The sequence below is a fragment of the Galeopterus variegatus genome, unplaced genomic scaffold, assembly GCF_000696425.1.
Source record: "Galeopterus variegatus unplaced genomic scaffold, G_variegatus-3.0.2 Scaffold3507, whole genome shotgun sequence".
In the NCBI taxonomy this organism is placed as follows: domain Eukaryota; kingdom Metazoa; phylum Chordata; class Mammalia; order Dermoptera; family Cynocephalidae; genus Galeopterus; species Galeopterus variegatus.
The window spans coordinates 92,883-114,043 of record NW_007729618.1 but is presented as its reverse complement, the minus strand read 5'-3'; the positions used below and the strand labels follow the sequence as shown (position 1 = coordinate 114,043).

General features: G+C 35.6%; 1 protein-coding gene across 6 annotated transcripts in view; it reads right to left on the bottom strand.

Moving 5' to 3' along the window:
* The window catches only part of ATF7IP2 (activating transcription factor 7 interacting protein 2), a 59,615-nt gene that overhangs the window by 9,508 nt on the left and 28,946 nt on the right, over positions 1–21,161 (bottom strand). For 4 of the 6 annotated variants that reach the window (XM_008585252.1, XM_008585255.1, XM_008585253.1 and 1 more), the window contains 2 exons: positions 16,173–16,333; positions 353–423 (listed from right to left, as the gene is read on the bottom strand). In XM_008585252.1, the coding sequence (XP_008583474.1) occupies positions 353–423; positions 16,173–16,333 (232 nt within the window). Of the gene's footprint in view, positions 1–352; positions 424–14,495; positions 14,714–16,172; positions 16,334–21,161 lie in introns of those variants that run through there. The other 2 variants (XM_008585256.1, XR_551423.1) reach the window with 2 other exon arrangements.

The window sequence follows — 21,161 nt, the reverse complement described above, 5'->3', positions numbered from 1 at the left end:
CCAGATAAAACAAACAAACAAACAAACAAAACACAAAAAACAAACCACCACTACAACCAACAGAAGGCCAGGGTAAAGAATTAAAAATAATGTACATGAAAGTTAAGTAATTTTATAACTTGCAAAGTCATTAAACACAGTACAGAAACAAAAGGCCATAAATTGAAAAAACACAAGGTTAAAAAGAAATACCAATTATATTAAGGAATCATTTATTTATTCAGGTAATGTTAATCATAGTTATAAATTAGAACATTTTTGAGAATAGACTTAAAATTTTTATTTTATTAAAAGATATTATTCTTTATTTAAACAAATATTTATTTAAGGCTTTCTAATCAACTTAAGATACCTGTTGGATCTGATGTAATTGGATTTGTCAAACTAGGACTTTCCACAGAAATCAGCATAACATCATCATTACTAAAATGATAAAAAAATATAATAATAAAAAGATAAACTAAACATGCATTATCAGGCTTAAACATGCAATTAGTGGTTAGAATTCCTATAACTTAACATTTCACAACACGTTTTAATTGAACAATTGGCGGGGGGAAATGGAAATGATAAAACCAAATACCCAAGAAATCCCATGTATTACCAAATCAGTTATATAACCAAAAGTTCATGGAAACCCAATAATAATAGACTTTTAAAACTTAGTAGGGATGTATTCACAATGAATTCAAATATATGAGTATACAATATATATAAATGTACAAAATATACATTACTCTAGCGCAAATACTTACCTTCATAAAAATGAAACAACATAGAACTTAAACCCATTAAGACCCATGAAGATGCTGTGACTCTTAAAGATACAAGGCTGTAATAAATAAAACTAATTAAAAAAATAACTGCCACTACTCTACATTATATCACTACAATAACATTTACCACAAATTTTCTAAACTGAGGCAATGACGGTAAATGATGCTGATTATGGTTATAGGATATTCTGAGCCAGAAGATCATCTGCTGCCATTTTGACCCTGACTCCACTTTTATGAGTTTGAAATTTTAAATGAGAACTTTAAGAAAACCTTGCGACAAATTTTATTAAGCTTATTAAAATGCTAGATAAATTTTCTATACAGCATAATTATACCATTTTCTTATAAATATCTTATATTTTTAGAGTTTGTATTTAGGTCTGTGATCCATTTTGAGTTAATTTTTATATGTGACGTTAAGTAAGAGCCAAGGTTCACTTTTTTTCCTATAGTTATTCCAGCAACATTTATTGAAATGAAAATCTTTTCCCTATTAAATTACCTTCACACCTTTCTTGTAAACCAATGGACTACATGTGTATTCGCTAGCCTGTCCATTGAACTAACCAATGCCTATCTTTTTTTATGCTAACAGCATCATCTTAATTACTATTGCTTTGTAGTTAGTTTTGAACTCAGGTAGTGTAAGTCTTCCAGTTTTGTTGTTCTTTTATAACACTGTTCTCATCTTCTAGTCTTTGTATTTTCACATAAGTTTTTACCAGTTTGTAATTTCCTACAACAAAGGCTGCTGGGATTTTCATTGAGATAAGCATATAGAATAATTTGAGATGAAGTAGAATCTTAATAAATTTTCTGATTTATGAACATCGTGTACCTCACCATTTGTTTAGGTCTCCTTTAATTTCTTTAGCATACTTTGTGGTCTTAATTAGATTTTATACACATTTTGATTTATCCCTAAGTGTATCATATTCTTTGATGGTATCATAAATCGTATTAACTTTAAATTTCAAATTCCAACTGTTTGTTGCCTATACACAGAAATACTATAAAGAAATAATGTTTTTTTTTAATATACACTATATAGAAATACAAAAATATTTTCTATTTATCCACATAGTTAAAATTTCCAGCATTCTATATTATTATGTTTTTTCTATCCAGTGTTCTTTTCCTCCACCTGAAGAACTTCCTTTAAAATTTCTTGCAGTTCAGGTTTGTTGATGATGTATTCTCTCAACTTTTTTTAGTTTAAAAAAGTCTTGTCCCCTACACTTTTGAAAGATATTTTCTCTGGGTATAGAATTTTGAGTGGACATTTTTTTCTTCATATTTCAATATGTTAGAGATATCTCTCCATCTCAGAATTTTAGAGATGTCATCTAGTTTGCATAGCTTACAGTGAGAAGTATGCTACCATTCTTATTTTTGGTTCCTAAGTGATGTATCTTTTCTCTCTGGCTGCTTTGAAAGATTTTTTTCTTCACCACTGACTTTCAGCAATCTGATAGGATGTAGTTTTGTTTCTTCTGCTTGGGGTTTAACTTTTTTTTTTTTTTTTTTTACATTTATGGGTTTAGAGTTTGTATCAAATATGGGAAAATTTCAGATATTCTATTTTTAAATATTTTTCCTGCCCCAATCTTAGTGATACTCCAATAATATGCATATTAGACTGGCTGATACTGTTCCACAGGTCTCTGATATTTTTTCAGTCTTTTTCTTCTCCATTCCTTAGTTTGAAGTTTTCATTCTTATTTCACTGATACTTTTAAATCAATAATTAACTACTCTGTTGTTAATTCTGTCCATCCTACTTTTCACTTTAGTTGTCTTTTTCATCTCTACAAGTTCAACTTTGGTGTTTTATATATTCATTTCTCTTATGTTCACATTTTCCTCTATACTGTTGAACAAGAGAGGTATATTGATAATAGTTTTTCTAAGTCATCTGCTAAGTACAGCAGATATGTTTAGTCTATTACTTCATTCCTCTCCTTGTTTAATGGGTCATATTTTTTGCTACTTTGCATGCCTTGTAATTTTTTATTAGATGTCAGACATTTTAGAATTTATGCTGTTGGGTGATGGATGTTGTTTCATTCCTTTAAAGAGTGTTGGACTTTGTTCTGGGATTAGTTTGAATCCTTTGAGGCTTGCTTTTAGCTTTCTTGTGTAGGTTCTTTACAGTCTTTAGTCTAGGACTAATTTAGCCCCACTATACCCACCTGTGGACTCTACTTGCTGCTTCTCATTACAAGGTCTCTTCCTTTCAGCCAGTGGGAAAGCACAATGTTCCCAACCCTTCTTCTAGCCAATGAAAAGGCAAAATGCATGACCTCCAGGAATTGCTTGACCTTCTTCTCTCCAATGGTTCTTTCCCCAGCCTCATGTAGTTTCATCCTTTGCATACACAGACCTGTATTCAGCCAATGAATGATTCAAGAAGTCCCCTTTGCAGATCTTCAGAGCTCCATCTCTGCAATTTCTTCTCTTCACTGTTCTGTTCCACAAATTCTAGCCAACTCAGAATCTCCAATCTCTGATCTAAACTCAGCAAGACCATTAGGCTATTTGGAATTCCCCCACTCCTACTCCTTGACCTGGAAAACGCCTCCAGGCAGTAAATTGGCACAATGGTAGGGCGCATTTGATTTGTTTTCCTTCTCTCCAGGATCATAATCCTGAATTCCCTGTTGAACAATGTCTGAACACAATTCTTTATCTTTTCTTCAAAGTTGTTTACAGCAAAACATCAATTCCTACAGACATTAATGCATCATGGGCAGCAGCAGAACTTTTCTACATATTCCTTTTGATTTTGTAAAACCAACTGTTTTCCATGCACTTTTTTAAAGAAAATGTAATTTTATTAATATTATTTTTTACATTCTAGGATGTTGTTGCAGAGCAGGTGGGGGGGAGGGGGAGAGGGGAAGGAAATGGGATGGAAGGAGGAGGGGCAGGATTGAGGCCTGTGGCACCCCCCTCATTCCCACAGGGGAGACCGGGGGCTTCCAGTGGTGGTTTGGTCATTGCCAGGCTGGGTGTAAATGTCAGGGGTGTGTGGCAAAAGCCCTTGCCCCCCACCATCCAAGCTCAGCAACCCAGGGTCCTTCTTACTGTAGCCTGGTGGTTGTCAGTGGGCTGGTTGTATGTGTTGGGGAGGCATGGCTAAGGCCCTCCACCACCCCAGGTTGGGAGAGCCCCAGGCACTTCCTGGGGTGGTTCAGTGGTTGCCACTGGGCTGGCTGCAGGTGTGGGGGGCGTGACCAAGGCCCAAGGTCCCCTACCGCACCAGTTCGGGAGATCCCAGGGCTCTTCTTGCAGTGGCTCAATGGTCATCACTGGGATGGCTGTGCTTGGGGGCCGGGGGGATGGCCGAGGCCCACGACCCCCCACCACTCAGGCTGGGAGAGCCTGGGGCACTTCCTGTGGCAGCTGGGTGGTCACCACTGGGCTGGCTGCACACCAGAGGTTTGTAGCCAAGGCCCTCGTCCCCCACCCTTGGGATTGGTTGCAGGTGTCTAGGGGCATTGCTGAGGCCTCTGGCCCTCCCCACTTTCTGGCTTGGTAGCCCACGGGACTTCCAGTCCTTCTAGGTGTTACAGGTCTTTGGTGAAATGAAACCTTTACTAGTTAATATGAAACTTTTTCTCTGGTTGTGGGTACTTTGTTTTTTTCTTCCATTTTTGTGTTGGTTATTTGCTGTTCCCACTATTTAAACCCCGCATACTGGAACTTATTTATTGTCCTTTGCTTACTTCTAAAATGGGGGAACTTCCTGTGGGACCAGTACTTGAGCTGTGTGGTTGAGCTAAATTGATGCTTTGCTGCTAATTCCCTAGGGAAGGCTTTTTGTGCAGGTCAGGTTTTAATGGTTGACTCTATAGGTCCTTCCAGCTTTTGAGAGATCCAGTGCACCTGGGCTGTGTAGATACTCTGCTCTGGGCCTGAGTGTTTTCATCAAACTGTACCCCCTGTAATTCTATATTCCTGACCAATCTCTTCTGAGTGGTCCTGTGCTGATTGGGGTGCAGATCAGTTGTCCTTACTGTGCCCCAGTGTTCTCCTGGTGGGCCCATCTTCCCCACTGCACATGCTGCAAACACTTCCCATGGGACAGGCTGTGCACTGGTCCCATGTGATGACTCACTAGCCTCTGGCTGGTTCCTTTTTTTCAGTTGTTGTGGCTCCTATGCGGGTCCACGGGAACCCTACTAGTGGTCTTGCTGGCCTGGGGGCCACCATGGCCCTCTTTGCCCCTGCCACCTCCAAGCAACTTCATCTAAAGGGCACAGCTGCGGCTTTTGCCAGCTCCTGCTCCATGTACGCAGCAGCTCTAGCCTGGAAGCAGCCAGGGCTCGAAATGGTCAGAGAGGTTTTTTCTTTCTCTCATCATGGCTTCTCCCACCTTCACTCTGTAGGTCTCTCTTTGTCTTCCCCTGAGCTCTAGCAGCCTCAGCTTGGCTGTTGTTGCTTTTTCATAGTTGTAAATTGGTTGATCTGTGGGACAAGGTGACACTGGGGACAATCTATTCTGCCATCTTTACTAGAAGCCTCCATGCATTTTTAAACATGATTTAATTCAATAGGTTTTTTCATTATCAAATTTATCAATGAGAGATTCTAACATTGGTCATTACTTCTAAGAAACAAAAACAAATGTTCAGATCTAAATTTTATTAAGAACATTTGATTTTCTTTTTTTTTTTTTTTCCTTTTGGTCTTTTTTTTTTTTTTTCCCTTTTTGTCTTTTTTACTGACCGGTAACGGGATTGCAACCCTCGGTGTCATGCCTGTACCAGGGACCGGCAACGGGATCGCAACCCTCGGTGTTGCACCCGCACCACACTCAGCCAGTGAGCGGGAACCGGTCTCCACATGGGATCCGAACCCTTGGCGGGAGCGTCGCCCCACTCACAAGCGGCACACTCTCCAGTGCGCCACCAGGCCGGCCGCGGGAGCGCCACCGTGCTCCCAAGCGGCGCACTCTCCAGTGCGCCACCGGGCCGGCCCAGAACATTTGATTTTCTATCCACTTTTAGCATCTAACAAAACTTGCCAAGTTTCTATTGTATATATGTTTTCTACTAGTAGTAGTAGTCATAAATTGGATAAAAGAATGACAGATGTATTTCTTTTGTTGTTAAACTATAAGAAATTTTTAAGTAATTCTTCTCAGATGTTTATTCTACCACAGTCAAAATCCCCTATCAATCTCAAAATTCTTCATTTTTCTTTACTTAAATTGCTGCTACAGTACTTGAAATATAATGCTATTTAGAAGTACAAGAAACTAAGCAGGAAGACTTAAAAGCAGAAGGAAATTTTGGTAGTATCAATGTGCTTAGGGGGCAGAGATTAAGATTTGGGACCCAATAAGGTGAAGGAGCCCTGGTGAACATTCCAACCTTGAGCACTCCAAGCTTGAATGGAATCCATGGAGGGATATGTCTTAGGAGCCAGAGTGTACTAGAGGTAGAAGGAGGCTTACCAAAATTACAGCAAGCATCAAGTAATACTATTCCCCGAGTAGTAGTAGGTGATCCAACCCTACTCTGAAGGACAAACCTTGTATATAGAAAGATGACATCATTCCAGTTTCAGAAATTATCAAGCATGCCAACAGACAGAATCAAATGAATGGAAACTGACAAAAAAACCCACAATAGAAACAGATTGTATAGATGATTCAAGTACTGGAGTTATAAAACAAAGGCATTAAGATAACTATAATTAATAGTTTTAAGAATATGGAGGGAAGATGAAGAAAATACTTAAAACAGATGGAGTATTCATCAGAAAATAAAAGACTACATTGAAATTAAGAACAGTCAGTTTATGTGAAGACACCATTCAAGAAGTGAAAAGAATTAGAGGGAAAAGATATTTATAATAAATATATCTGACAAAAAACCTGAGAAAAGACATGGAATTCAAAATGAAAAGGAGCAAAAGTCTTAGATTTCATAACAGAAGATATCCAAATGGCTAACAAACATATTAAAATGTGCTTAGCTTCATTATTAGAAGGAAATGTAAATTAAAACCACAATGTGATGATACACACCAGTATGGCTAAAATGAAAAATACCAGATAATGAATACCAAGTGTTGGCAAGGATATGCAGTAATAAAAATCTCATACACTTGCAGTGGGAGTATAACTTCATGCAACTTGTTTGGTAAACTTGCTGGTAATATCTATTAAACTTGAAAATATAAATACCCTATGACCTAGCAATTCCACTTCTAGGCATATGTTTAAAAAACTGTACACACACACACACACACACACACACACACAGACACACTCACCAAAAGACATGTAAAGGAATGCTTATAGTGGCATTATTTATAATTTCCCTAATCTGAAAAGAACCCAAATGCCCACGAGCTGAATGGATTAACTGTGGCATATTTATATGAACATTACACAGCAATGAGAATGAACAAACTATTGTTGCTAAGTAACAACATGGATGGATCTCACAACACATGATGTGGGGCAAAAGAAGCAAGACACAAAAAGAGTTTTTAAGTATGACTCCATTTATATAAAGGTGAAAAGCAAGCAAAAACAATTTATGGCATTGGAACACAAGATGATGTTTACTTAAGTCAGTGTGACACCTATGAGAGTGGTGACAGAGAGAGAAGGCAGGAGGCAGGCTGGATGCCATTGACATTCCTTGATCTGGGTGATTTGTTTACTTTTTGCAAATTCATCAAGGTATACACTGTTTCTGTAGTTTTCAGCAGGTATTAAATGTCAACTTTCTTTTAAAAATTACATTTATGTATAAAGTTGATAATGCTCATCCTGAGAAATCCATCTATAAATCTGCAAACTATACTCCGGTTTCTCTTCAGATTATATAAACCTTCCTCCTTTTACTGTAAATCTGCAAACTAAAGGATGGACTAACGAGAATTCCATTACCATTCATTTAACAATATGTATGATAGCTCCTTTTTTATGAGCCATATCTGGGAGTAAAACTGAGGAAATTGGTGATTTTCATGGTAGTCTGAATGTGCCTTACATGTTTTTTATTTATATTTTACCTTGGAGAAAAATTCCTGTGTCTAAAATTAGTGATTCATTTCTCCAGATAATATTATTATATAATAGTTAAGAACATAGGTTCTGGAGTCACAATCTCTGGACCTAAATTCAGGCTCTGCTATTTACTAGCTGGTTGGTTTGGGGCAAGAACTCTGCCTTGGTTTCTTTATCTGCAAAAGTCTGGTAAGTTTATTAAGATTAGGTGAATTTTAATAAAGAACGAGTAGAAGGAGCACATGTAAAAAAAATAGGAAATTTCTTAAAATACTATGGCTGGAACTCCTTTTTCACTTTTGTATCTCTGTAATTAATAGTCTTGCACTTAATTTCTTCACATGAAATTTAATGCAAAACTTTTTTTTTTGGTGGGTGGCTGGTATGGGGATCTGAACCCCTGACCTTGGTGTTGTAACACCACACTCTAACCAACTGAGCTAAATGGTCAGGCTGCAAGACTTACTTTTTAGGCAATATTAATGTTTCGTTCAATCAACTTTGGTCAAGGGGCCTGTTCTTGGGTGCCTTAGACCTTGATTCTTACTTTTCATCTTTGGAAATGATTGCCCATAAAGCATTTTCTCTCTATTGAAGGAAGTTTCCTCTTTATCAAATACGTGGTCTGGTCCATAAGCTTTCTCTCCTATGAGCTTCTGTAGCTCAGTGTTACTGCCTTTCCAATTTTCTTCTTATTCTAAAAAGAAAAACGCTTAAACTTCTAAATCCAACCATTATGACAGACACAGAAAGCCAGTAGTGGCACTAATTCCTCCAATACCTGGGGAATCTGAAAAAAAAAAATTATAAAACTGCTGTTTTCTCTAGAGACAGGATAACAGTGGGAAGAACACATTTCTTTTTTCTTTCTTTTTAAAGGGTTCCTTTATTTCTTATATCTTTAAAAAATTTTTAAAATAAATTATATGCATACAAAAGTACATGAATTAATATGTAGACTAGCTATGAGGGAGTGCACACACTTGAACAATTTGAAAAACTATATTAAAAAATTTTTTTAGGTAAAAAAAGGAAAAGTAAAGTATCTGAAGATATAAAGAAAGCTGTGGTGGCCAAGAGTTGAAGGACTAATATCACAGAGAAGAAGAGGGTATAGAGAGATGAACTAGATCCTTGCCATTGGTGTTCCTCTCAAGGCATTTGGCAATTTGGCCATGCAGGAATGCTAAGAAGCCAAGCAGAAAGTGGATGAAATCACAGTGGACTGGTATTGAAAAGACAGAAATTGAAATACAAGACCAGCAACAGAGGAGGAAGAGTCATATTTAGGTGAAACTCTTAAAGGGCTACACCACAGGAATGGGGGGAAATCAGAAAAGACTGACTCATGTAAAGACCTCAGTTTTGCTCAATTGCTGTTGGGTTAAAATGTTGTATATTATTTCACTATTGGTATGTAATAATTTACCCAGAAGCATAATGGCCTAAAAAAATAAACATTTATTACCTCAGTTTCTATGGGTAAATAAATAGGGAGTAGTGTAGCTGGGGGCTTCTGGCTCAGGGTCTCTTATGAGTCTGCAGGTAGGATGTAGGCAGGGGCTGCAATCACCTGAACATTTGAGCAGGGCTGGGCGATCTGTTTCCAAAATGGCTCATTCACATAGTTGGTGGCAGAATGTCTTGCCATGTGAAATTCTGCACAGGCTGCTTAACATCCTCGTGACACAGCAGTTAACTTGCCCTACAACATGTGATCTAAGAGAGAGCAAGGAAACTACGATGTCTTTTATGATCTACGGTATTCCCCCTTACCCACGAGAAACACATTCCAAGAGCCCCAGTGGATGCCTGAAACCATGGATAGTATTGAGCCTTATATATGCTGTTTTTTCCTATACATACATACCTATTTTTTTTTCACTTTTGGCTGTACCTACTTCTATTTTTAGATACATAATATATAGAATGTAAGGTCCTCAAGGAATGGAATTTTTGTATTATTTACTGATTTATTCCAAGCCCTTATTAGAATTGTACCTAGCACATATTGGTACTAAACTGTTGAATTAATAAACCAATAATAAAAATTATACTACACATATAGTCTGTATCATTTTAAAACTTAGCATTATATTGTCAGCATTTTTATGTTATATTTTTAAAACCTGCATTATATTTCATTAATTATCTATTTAACAGATTTTATCTATAGTCTAACTGACAATACTCATTAATGGGCCCCACCCATTAGATTTCAATTTAGTTGATCTAGAATGGGATCTGGGCATAGATATTTTATAAAGTATGCCAAGCAACTTTAATATACAGCTAGGGCTGGGAAGTGCTATTATAAGCTATACATACATATCTATTTATAAATTAGGCACAGGAAGATATTAACAATAACTAATAAAATAGAGCAATTATAACAACATGCCATAATGAAAGTTATGTGAATGTGGTCTCTCTCTCCTTCTCTATCTCAAAATATCAGAACTTTGACTTTGGGTAACCAAAACTATACAAAGCAGAACCGTGAATAAGGTGGGACTACTGTACTCACATAATGTCACTTTTGCCATATTCTATTAACTAGAAATGAGTCACTAATTATAGCCCAAGATGGAAATTACACTCCACCTTTTAAATGAAGGAGTATCAAGAAAACTGTGGACATATTAAAAATCCATCACAGGTACCGTGTCTCTCTGTTGCCTTCCAGAGTACAGGGTGAATCCAGTCTTATGAAAGACAACATCATTCAGAGTCTTTACAATTTCCAATACACAATATCCAAGATTCAAACAAAAAATAAGCAGGTGTACGAACAGGACAAAAATAAAAAACATCAAACAGAAACAGAGCTCAAAGTGACCCAGATAAGATAGTCATCAGAAATGGATCAGAAAATAACAGTGACTGTGTTCAACACATGAATGGCAAGACAAACTTCATCAGAGAAATTGAATCTACAAAAAAAAAAAAAAAAAACCCCAATGGAAATGAAAGAACTGAAAAATACACAAACTGAAATTAAGAATTCGATACATGGATTTAACAGCAACTTACATCCAGCTCAAGAGAGGATTAATAAGCTAGAACACAGGTTAGTAAAAAACATCCGGACTGAAGCAAGGGGAGCAAAAAAAAGTGTAGTACACAGAAAAGCATGTAATTGGAATACGAGAAAGGGAAAAGATATAAAGTGGCACAGAAGCAATATCTGAAGAGATAATGGCCAAGAATTTTCCAAAGACGATGAAAGACATCAAGCCACAGATTCAAGAAGGGCTATGAGTCCCAATCAGTATAACTTAAAGAATAAAAACAACCCCTCCCATGACTAGCATCTTATAGTATACTGATAAAAATCAAAGATGAGTAGAACATTTTAAAAGCAGCTATAGACATTTTCAAAGAAGCAACAGTAAGACTGTTGTTGAAAAATTCCAACAGAAATTACAGAAGTCGGAAGATAAGGTAATGACATCTTGAAAGTGCTGAAAGAACACAACTGTCAACTTACAATTCTATTCCCAGGTTAAAATATCCTTCAAAAATAAAGACAAAATGACATTATTTCCAGATAAAAACTGACAGAATTTATTCTAAGCAGAACTAAAAAATAATAAATGGAGTTCTTCATGAGGAAGAAAAATAATACCAAATGGAAGGATAGAAATACAGTAAGAAATGAATAGAAACAGAAAGGGTAAATATGTGGGATAACTTCTAAAAGAACACTGAAAGATTTATATTTAACGAGGTAATGGGGGATGTAGGAAAAAAAAGATTAATCCAAAAGAAGGCTAAAATAGAGAGACAGACAGACACACACAGATAGGTGGAAAGGACTATAGGATAGGTGGGACAAACAGTAAACAACTACTATGACTGTTAACCCACATCTGTAAGATTACATTAAACATAAATAACTTTTCTGACTAAAAGATAATTATTTTCAAACTGGATTAAAAATACACGTTCCATTTAATCAATAATTATAAAGATAGCACCCATGTAGCCACTACTCAGGTAAATAAATATTAAATCACAAGCACTTCAGAAACCCATGTGCCTCTATCCTATATCATAAATTTCCCCCATAAATAACATCTGTGGTACTAATTTCGATCTTTTACTCTAGATTTACCATCTGGCTTTGAATCCCTAAACAATATATTTTGGTATTTAGCTGCTTTTGAACTTCATATAAATGGAATCATACTACTTTTTTGTGTCTGCTTCTCAGTAATGCTTTTGTGGGAGTAACTCCCTGCTTCTTGTGACTGCAGTTCCCTCATTTTCATTAAGGTACAGCATTCCACTGTATGGATTTACCACAATTTCTTTTTCAATTGTAGATGGGCATTTTTTACTTCCAGTTTTTGGCTATTAAGGATAATGCTGCTAATAAACATTCCTACATGTATATCCTATTGCATATGTGTACATATCTCTAGCTAGGATATATATATCAAGGGTTGGGACTGCTAGGTCAAAGAACATTCATATCTTCAATATTTCTACATAATGCCCAATTTTTTCTAGAGTACCATAACAAATTACTCACCAAGCAACAAAATAGTAAATAAAAACAATTCCCTTTATTTTGAAATCTCACCAATACAAGATATAGTCAGGTTTTTAAATTTTTAATTTTTTCCTTACCTGATATGAAATGGTATCTCATTGTGGTTTTAATTTGCATTTCCCTGATTACTAATGAAGGCAAACACATTTTCATATATTTATTGGCAATTTGGAATTCCTCTTTTGTGAAGTGGAAGTACAAGTCTTTTGCCCATTTTTCTTTTGTATTATCTGGCTTTTTACTCATTGATTTGTTCTTTATATATACTCTGGGTACTAGTCTTCTACAGGTTATATGTGCTGCGAGTATCTTCTCCCACTCAATGGCCTGTCTTCTCACTATCTTTATAGTGCCTTTTGAGAAGAGAAGTTTCTAATTTTAACATAGTAAAATTGATCAATTTTTCTTTTATGGCAAGAGGATTCGTGTTGTCAGAAATTTTTCCCTATCCAATTCATGAAGACATTCTATTTTTTAAAAGCCTTATAATTTTCCTTTATTTAGTTCTTTAATCCACAGGAGATTAATTTTTTTGTATAGCCTGACGTAGGGGTCCAATTTCATATTTTCCCAACGTTAATAGCAAATTAAAACAGCACAATTTACTAAAAGTCAATCATTTCCCAAACGATTTGCCACACAATCTCCACCACATATCACATGTACATACATGCATGGGTTTCTGTACTCTCTATTCTGTTACAATGATCTATTTGTCCAGCACTTGCCAATGTCACATTATCCTAATTACTGTAGCTTTGTAATGTCCTGACATCTGATAAATTCCTCCCATTTTTTTTTCTCTACTTGAAAGAGTATCTTGAGGGCTGGCTGGTTAGCTCACTTGGTTAGAGGATGGCCAGGATTCGGATCTGTGTAACAGCCAGCCGCCAAAAAAAAACAAAAAAAAAAACTTGGCCTCTTAACCCCTGCCATTTACATATAAATTTTGGAACCAAATCAGCTTATTAAGTTCCATAGAATTACACACTGGGAAACTGACTAAAATTATAATCTATAGAATTAATTTGAATAAAAGTGAAAACATTTTATAATACTGCTTTGTACAAACCATAAACATAGCTCCTCTCTCCATTTAATTTTTCTTTAATACCTCTTAATAATTCATAATTTTCTTCAGTTATTTCATATCTTGTTAAATGTATTCCTTAGTACTTGACATGCTTTGGTGCTGCTCTAACAGTATTATATCTTTTTAAAAATTTCATTTCCTAATCATTTATATCTGATATATAGGAATACAATTGATTTCTTATATATTTGAGTTTAGCAATCTTGTACAACCCTTATTAATCCTAATAATTTACTTGTAGGTTCCCTTGGATTTCCTACCTGTACACCCCAAACATTCAAAAACACACCCCAATCATCCAAGAATATTAATAATATTGCTCCTTCTTTACCAATCCTTTATATTTTTTTCTTTCATATTTTTGCATTCTTGCATTAGTTAAGCCATCCAGTGTGTTATAAAAATGGTGACAACAGGCATCTTCCTCCTTTTCTGTATCTCAAAGGGAACACTTCCAGTGTTTCACCATAAGACTTGTTTTAAAGTATTTGTAGGTACTCTTTATCAGATGAAGTTACCTCCTATTCCAAGTTTGCCACGAATATGTTTTAGTCATAAACAGATATTTTATCAAATCCCACCATCTACTGCAAGCTGATAATGATTATTCTCCTGGAAAATTACATTAATTGTTTTTTCACTGTTAAATCAACATTGCAGCACTCCAGAGACAAACAATTTTTATAGATTGTTAAACGTGGTTTACTAGTATCTTGTTTAGGACATCTGCATCTGTTTTGTAGTTTAAAATGTGCTGTAATTTTCCATTTCTGTAAAATTGTAAAATTGATTTTAGTATCAAGATTATGCTAGCTTTATAAAATGAACTGAAGAATGTCCCTCTTCTTCTGTTCTTTGGAAGAGTTTTTTTGATATTACTTCTTCCTTAGATGTTTTATAAAACTCACATTGAAGCCATCAGGGCCAAGTTATTCATTTCTCACACCTATTCACACACTCACCATGGGCTAAGAGTGCTTCCTGAAACAGTTTCATATAGCAGGTTCTTCCACTAGTATGCAACATAAGGTGAATTTGTTCATACCATAGATACAAGCCACTGATGCATCAGACATATTTGTCTTATAGTGCTGTCTTAATGGTGTCTTCCCTTTTGAGTTGCCATCACCAGCACTTTTCTTTTTTGTCACTTCCTGAGCTTCAGCACACGCATCAACAAATGGTAAAAACAAAGACTCACTGAAATGTGACTCTTGCCGTCACCAACTAAATGCCTTCTTTGCAGCAGCTTCCTGGTTCAAAATTAAAATGCAGGTCTCAATATCATGGAATATTAGGATATCTCCTGAAGAGTCAAAACTGCATGTGAAATCCTCAAATACCAAGAATCTACTGTAAATCGTGTAGATCTGTAATGCTTCTCCTTCATTTTATAGCATCCTTGTACATGCTTAGTTATTTGGGGGAAAGTGTGTTGTTCTTCAAACAATGGCCATCATTTAATTCACTTATTTTTGGTTATATATTTTCCTCTTTTTAAAAACTGAGTTACAATTTAATTTGTAAAAGTAAAACTGGGCTGGCTGGTTAGCTCACGCAGTTAGAGTGTGGTGCTGATAATACCAAGGTCAAAGGTTCAGATCACCATACTGGCCAGCCATCAAAGGAAAATAAACAAATAAATAAATAAACCTATAGGACATTTTAAAGAGTAAACGTTAGGAATAAATAATATTATAAAGCTCCAAAACCATTGAGAATCAACAGTGATGAGAAAAAGAATTCAATAATATGCTTCCCCACTCCTTTCCCAAACTGAACACTGATCCAGGCCAGGACCATGTTTGTCTGTTAAACTATACTTCTTCTCTTCCAGCCCCAAATCTTTTATGCTAGATTGAAGAACAGATGTCTCAGCTACTTTGTGATTCAATTAGATAAATAAGTTAACCTGTTCACTCTAATTCAAAGTTATCATGATACTACTTTCAACATGCAGGGAACTAATTTTAGGTACTTTATTCCAAGTCTCACCTACTCTTCTGTGTAAATTTTTTTAACCACTGTTTCATAGCACCTTGTTCTTCCATGTGTAGAATTAAAAATTACTGGGGGCATACCCATTACCAGAAATTACTTTTGTATCCCATGTCCCTCACATCATGAGCAGGAGGGGTGACAATTAGCTTTGTATCTCATGAATATTCTAAATAAATAAATAAATAAATAAATAAATAAATAAATAAATAAATAAATAAATAAATAAATAAATAAATAAATAAATAAATAAATAAATAAATAAATAAATAAATAAATAAATAAATAAATAAATAAATAAATAAATAAATAAATAAATAAATAAATAAATAAATAAATAAATAAATAAATAAATAAATAAATAAATAAATAAGTATCTCATGAATATTCTTAATAAATAAATAAATAAATAAATAAATAAATAAATAAATAAAAGAATTGAAAATTACTGGAGTGAGCCAATGGATCATTCCAATCACTACACCATAAATGAGAAGCATCACAACAAAAAACCTGATCACCTAAGCAATTCAAATGTTAAAAAACCAATGACAAAAGCTTTGGAGAACCAATTCCATTCCATAATGGACAAAAATAGTGTTCATGTGGATATGAAACTCTAAACTATCTTACACATAACTGAGAAAAGGGTATATGTTTATGAGCATATATTTAGAAAAATAAGTTTATATGCATGTTTGTAGAAATGCCTACCTTTCAGAAACAGACTCATTACTATCCAATGACAAACTGATTTTTCCACTTGCATTTTCTGAAGGATTAGAAGGTTCACAGTTCACAGAAGTCATCCTTTCAACTGGACTATTAACTGACTCTTGATTCTTATCCAAATTCATGGTCTCTGAATTTGGGACCTGTTAAATGGGTGAGGAAAAAGCAGTTGAGTGGAGGGTTACTAATCGTGTTCTTCCACACAAAATTAATGATAGGTAAAATTTCACTTGCAAAATATTCTCAAAATCTTCTTACATATGCATGCCAAAACATATGAAATTATATGTATTTCAATGGCTGATGACCATGATTGTAATTTCTCTTCCAAAATGAATTTTAAAGAAGACTCCAAAGAAATAAAAATGATGATACAAATAAACTTCCTTCCTTAGATGGAAAGAAGACAAATATCTAGATACTTGGACAACATTTTATTCCTATTAGACTAAGTTTTAGGAACTAATAAACGTTATACTTTAACAAGAAAATTTTTTACTTCTGTTAGCCTTCTAATAAAGACCAGAAATAAATTAGATTACCAACTCACTCTACCAGCTGGTGAATTTGCTTAAAACTTGGAGCTTAAATATTTAGTCCACACTTTGGTTGAGAACTTGCAGCATTTAAAATATGTATATAAGACAGAGAATAACAAATGCTAGTGAGGATGCAGAAAAAGGGGAACCCTTATACACTGTTGGTGGGACTGTAAACTAGTACAGCCATTATGGAAAAGAGTATGGAGGTTTCTTAAACAGGTACAGATAGATCTGACATACGATCCAGCAATCCCACTTCTGGATATATACCCAAAGGAATCGAAATCATCATGTCGAAAGGATACCTGCACTCTCACGTTTACTGTAGCTCTACTTACAATAGCCAAGATATGGAACCAACCTAAATGCCCACTGACAGACAACTGGATAAGGGAAATGCGGTTTATATACACAATGGAATACTACTCAGACATAAAAAAAAGAATGAAATTCTGCCATTCACAGCAATAGAATGAGCTTGGAGAAAATTATGTTAAGTGAAATAAGCCAGTCACAGAAAGAGAAATATCACATGTCCTCACTCATAAGTGGGAGCTAAAAAAATAAAAGAGAAAGAAAGAAAGAAAGAAAGAACAGAACTGTAGTTATTACAGGGGGGAAAGGGGGGAAAGGGGGGAGTGGAGAGGGGGTTAGTAAGAAATTCGTTAATGGACACAAAGAATGATTACATTTTGTAACAATGAATAAGCAATTATCCTAACTTGATCATCACACATTGAACACATTGATATTCAACTCTGTACCCCACAAATGTATAATTATGTTTCAATAAAAAAACCCCATCATGTTGTACAACAAAAGTATGTACAATATTTGTCAATTAAAAATAAATAAAATATATCTATATATTAATCAATTCAAAACAATTAACTGATTGCCCAATTCATGGACTTTTCTAAGGGACAGCATGAACTGCAAAAATGCAGTTACACAAAGGCAGAATTTAGAAATGTTATCATAGTAAGTGAACAGATTTTTTATGTAGAAATAGGTTTAAATAACATTGGAAAGCAACAGCAAAAAATACTTGGTATCCTTTCAGCTCCAGGATAAGGTGGCATAGACTTACTTTTCCCTGCTATTCCCCTACATCTATGACATTTGAAACCATTGAAATAATTCAACAGATAATCATAAAACAACTCTGAAAAGTGTAAAGAAAAAGGCAAGCTGGCTGGGGACCTCATGATTGAGGAGCAATAGCACAGTGAGTGTCCTGAGTTTTATTTTCATTCTCCATCTATCCTGTGTTGAGTACCAAAGAAGCCAGGGACCCATCCCTCGCCCTTAACCTATACAGAGGTGGCTAGCCCCTGACTCCAAACCTGTAGAATTAGGGGGCCCAATTTATCACAGTAGCAGAGTCAGCTGGGTCTGCATGTGACACCTGGGACAGCAGTAGCTTAATCGGCTGCAGCAGCAGTGTTAGCAGAGCCTAACCAGGGGCCAATGCCCAGAACTCTACACCCAGAACAGCAGCGAGTCCAATCCGCTGCAGTAGCAGTGGGGCTATCATCCCAAATGTGAGATAGCGGAATGGCCTGGACTACTGAAGCATTAGCAACACCCCTGCTCCACACCAGAGGCAGCGGCAGGCCTAATCCACCACCATGGCAGTAACCACAGGCCAATGGTTCCTGAACTTCCCAGCCAACAGCACTGAGTATTGAGGTGGTAACGTGCAGAGACTGAAATGAAGGTCCAGTGGAGCCATAAAAGTGAAGCCAACCTGAAAAGCACTGTAAGAGCTCTTTACTAGAGATGGGAAAGGGGGAGAGGAAAGGGGAACTAGAGAGTAGTTGGTTAAGGAACACAAAGAGTAATTATGATTTGAAATGATGAACATGCTAATAGTATTGATTTGATTATCACATACTGTACACATACTGATAGTCAACTATGTTCCCCATAAATGTCTAATCAAAAATGCACAAATATTTTGGGAAAATAAATAATTTAGTTACAAGCAAAAGAAGAAGAATTAAATACTCATTTGAAGAAACTAGAAAAGGAATAAAACAAGCCCAAATAATCCAGGTAATGAAATTTAATAAAGAAAGCCAACAGTGATGATCAATTAATCAGTCATTAATTATGTATGGCTTGTTAGTATGTAAGCAAAGTGTACTCTTTTGAAAACATGAAATAATGAAGTTGTTTTGGAAACCAAAAAAAAAAAAAAAAAAAACCAGTAAATTGTCATTGCAACTGTACCTCTCAAGAGAAAGCGAGGACCTACACACTAAACCTAAACAGGGTAAATGCCCGCTGAAAGAGAGTTCTACGCCTAATCTCTTCAAAGAGCCCCCCGTGCGATTGAAGACTGTGACCTTTTGATCCTTCCAAAACACTAGCAAAAGGTTGTCCGGCCACACCCTTGGCTTTACAGAGCATGCTTTTCATACAGTGAAGCTCCTAATTTTAGAGTTTTTTGCAATTTGAATAGGCTGAGAATTTCCCAAATTATCAAGTCTTAGTTCTTTTTTGCTAAACAGTTACTCCTTCAATTTTACCATAAGAAGCTAGAATAAACTAGGCCAAACCTTCAACATTTTGCTCAGAAATCTCGTCAGCCTAATAAAAATCCAAGTTCACTGCTTAGGAGTTTCGCTTTCCATATAACTGTAAGACACAATTCAGCTAAGCTTCCTGCCACTTTATAACAAGAATCCTCTTTCCTCCAGTTTCCAATAACATGTCCCTCATTTCCTTTTCAGTCCTCACCAACAGTGCTTTTGATGTCCATCGTTCTACCAACAGTCTGCATATGAAGATTTAGGTATTCTCAAGTCTGTACAGGTTTTCTCTACTGTCCTCATTTCCTTCTAAGCCCCCACTGGCAGTCTTTAATATCCATATTTCTACCAAGAGTCTTTTCAAGGCAATCTAGGTTTTTTAAAGATCATGTTCCTCAAAATTCTTCCAGCTTCTACTCACTACAATTTCAAAGCCACTGCCACATTTTTAGGTACTTTCTGGTACCAAATTCTGTATTAGTTTCCTGAGGTTGACAACCACTAACTGCATGGCTTAAAACAACAGAAATGTACTCTATCACTGTTCTGGAGGACAGAAGTTTGCTATCAGTTTCACAACACTAAAGGTGTCAGCATTCCTTCTGTAGGCTTTTTTCTAGCTTCGAAAGGTTGCCTGCATTCCTTGGCTGGAGGCCCCTTCCTCCATCTTCAATGTACATCTTTCCAACCTCTGCTTCCATTGTCCCATCTTCTCCTCCTGCCTTTGACCTCCTTGCCTGTTTTTTCATAAGGATCCTTGGGATTACCCTTGAGCCCACCTGGATAACTCAGGATACTCTCCCCATCTCAAGGTATTTAATTTAATCATACCTACAAAGCTCCTTTTACCATGTAAGGTAACATATTCACAGGTTGTAGGGATTAGGTTATAAACATTTGGCGGGGGGGGGGCATTATTCACCCTACCACAGCATAGGAGGTCTGAACTACTACCAATCACCTTGGTACAATTAACACAAAAGTGACATTTATAGAACATTACAGTCAACATGCTATACATAGAACATTCACCAAGTGAAATCACATGCTGGCCGATAAAATAAGTGTCAGGTTGGTCGGTTAGCTCAGTTGGTTAGAGTGCCGCCTTGTAACACCAAGGTCAAGAGTTCAGATCTCCATACCAGCCAGCAGCCAAAGAAAAAACAAAACAAAACAAAATAAATTTAATGTTTGCATATAATAAGTGTCAGTAACTCTTTAAATTTCACATAGTATGTTCTCTGACCAAAATGAAATTAAATTAGATATCAATAAAAATGAGAGACCTAAAAATGTCCCAAATATGTGGAAATTAAAACACATACTTCTAAATAATCCATGGGTCAAAGAATAATACCACAAAAGAAATGAGAAATTTTGAACTGATGAAAAACAAAAATGCAATATATCAAAGTTTATATTACAATCTTTGCCCTAAGAAGTGCATAATCTAAGCACTAAGAAGATGTCTACAAGGTGCTTAGAAAAAGTGGCGCTTAGAGGGAAATTTTGCTTTAAATGTTTTCTAGTAGAAAGGTTTAAGAATTATGCTCTTTCTCTCTTAAGAAGATGGAAAAAGAAGAAATTATATCCAAAGTAAATAAAAGAATCAGTAATAAAAAAAAAAAAAAACAAATGATAGAATAAAACTTTAAAACCCTTTCAACACCGATCAAGAAAAAAAGAAACATAGATTAACAATATCAGAAGTGAAGTATAGTAGTCACTATAGATCTACAAACATTAAAAGGACAAGGTGGCCTGGCTAGTTAGTTCAGTTGATTAGAGTGTGTTGTTATAACATCACGGTCAAGGGTCAAGGGTTCCCTGTATCAGCCAGCCACCAAAAAAAAAAAAAAAAAAAAAAAAAAAAAAAAAAAAAAAAAAAAAAA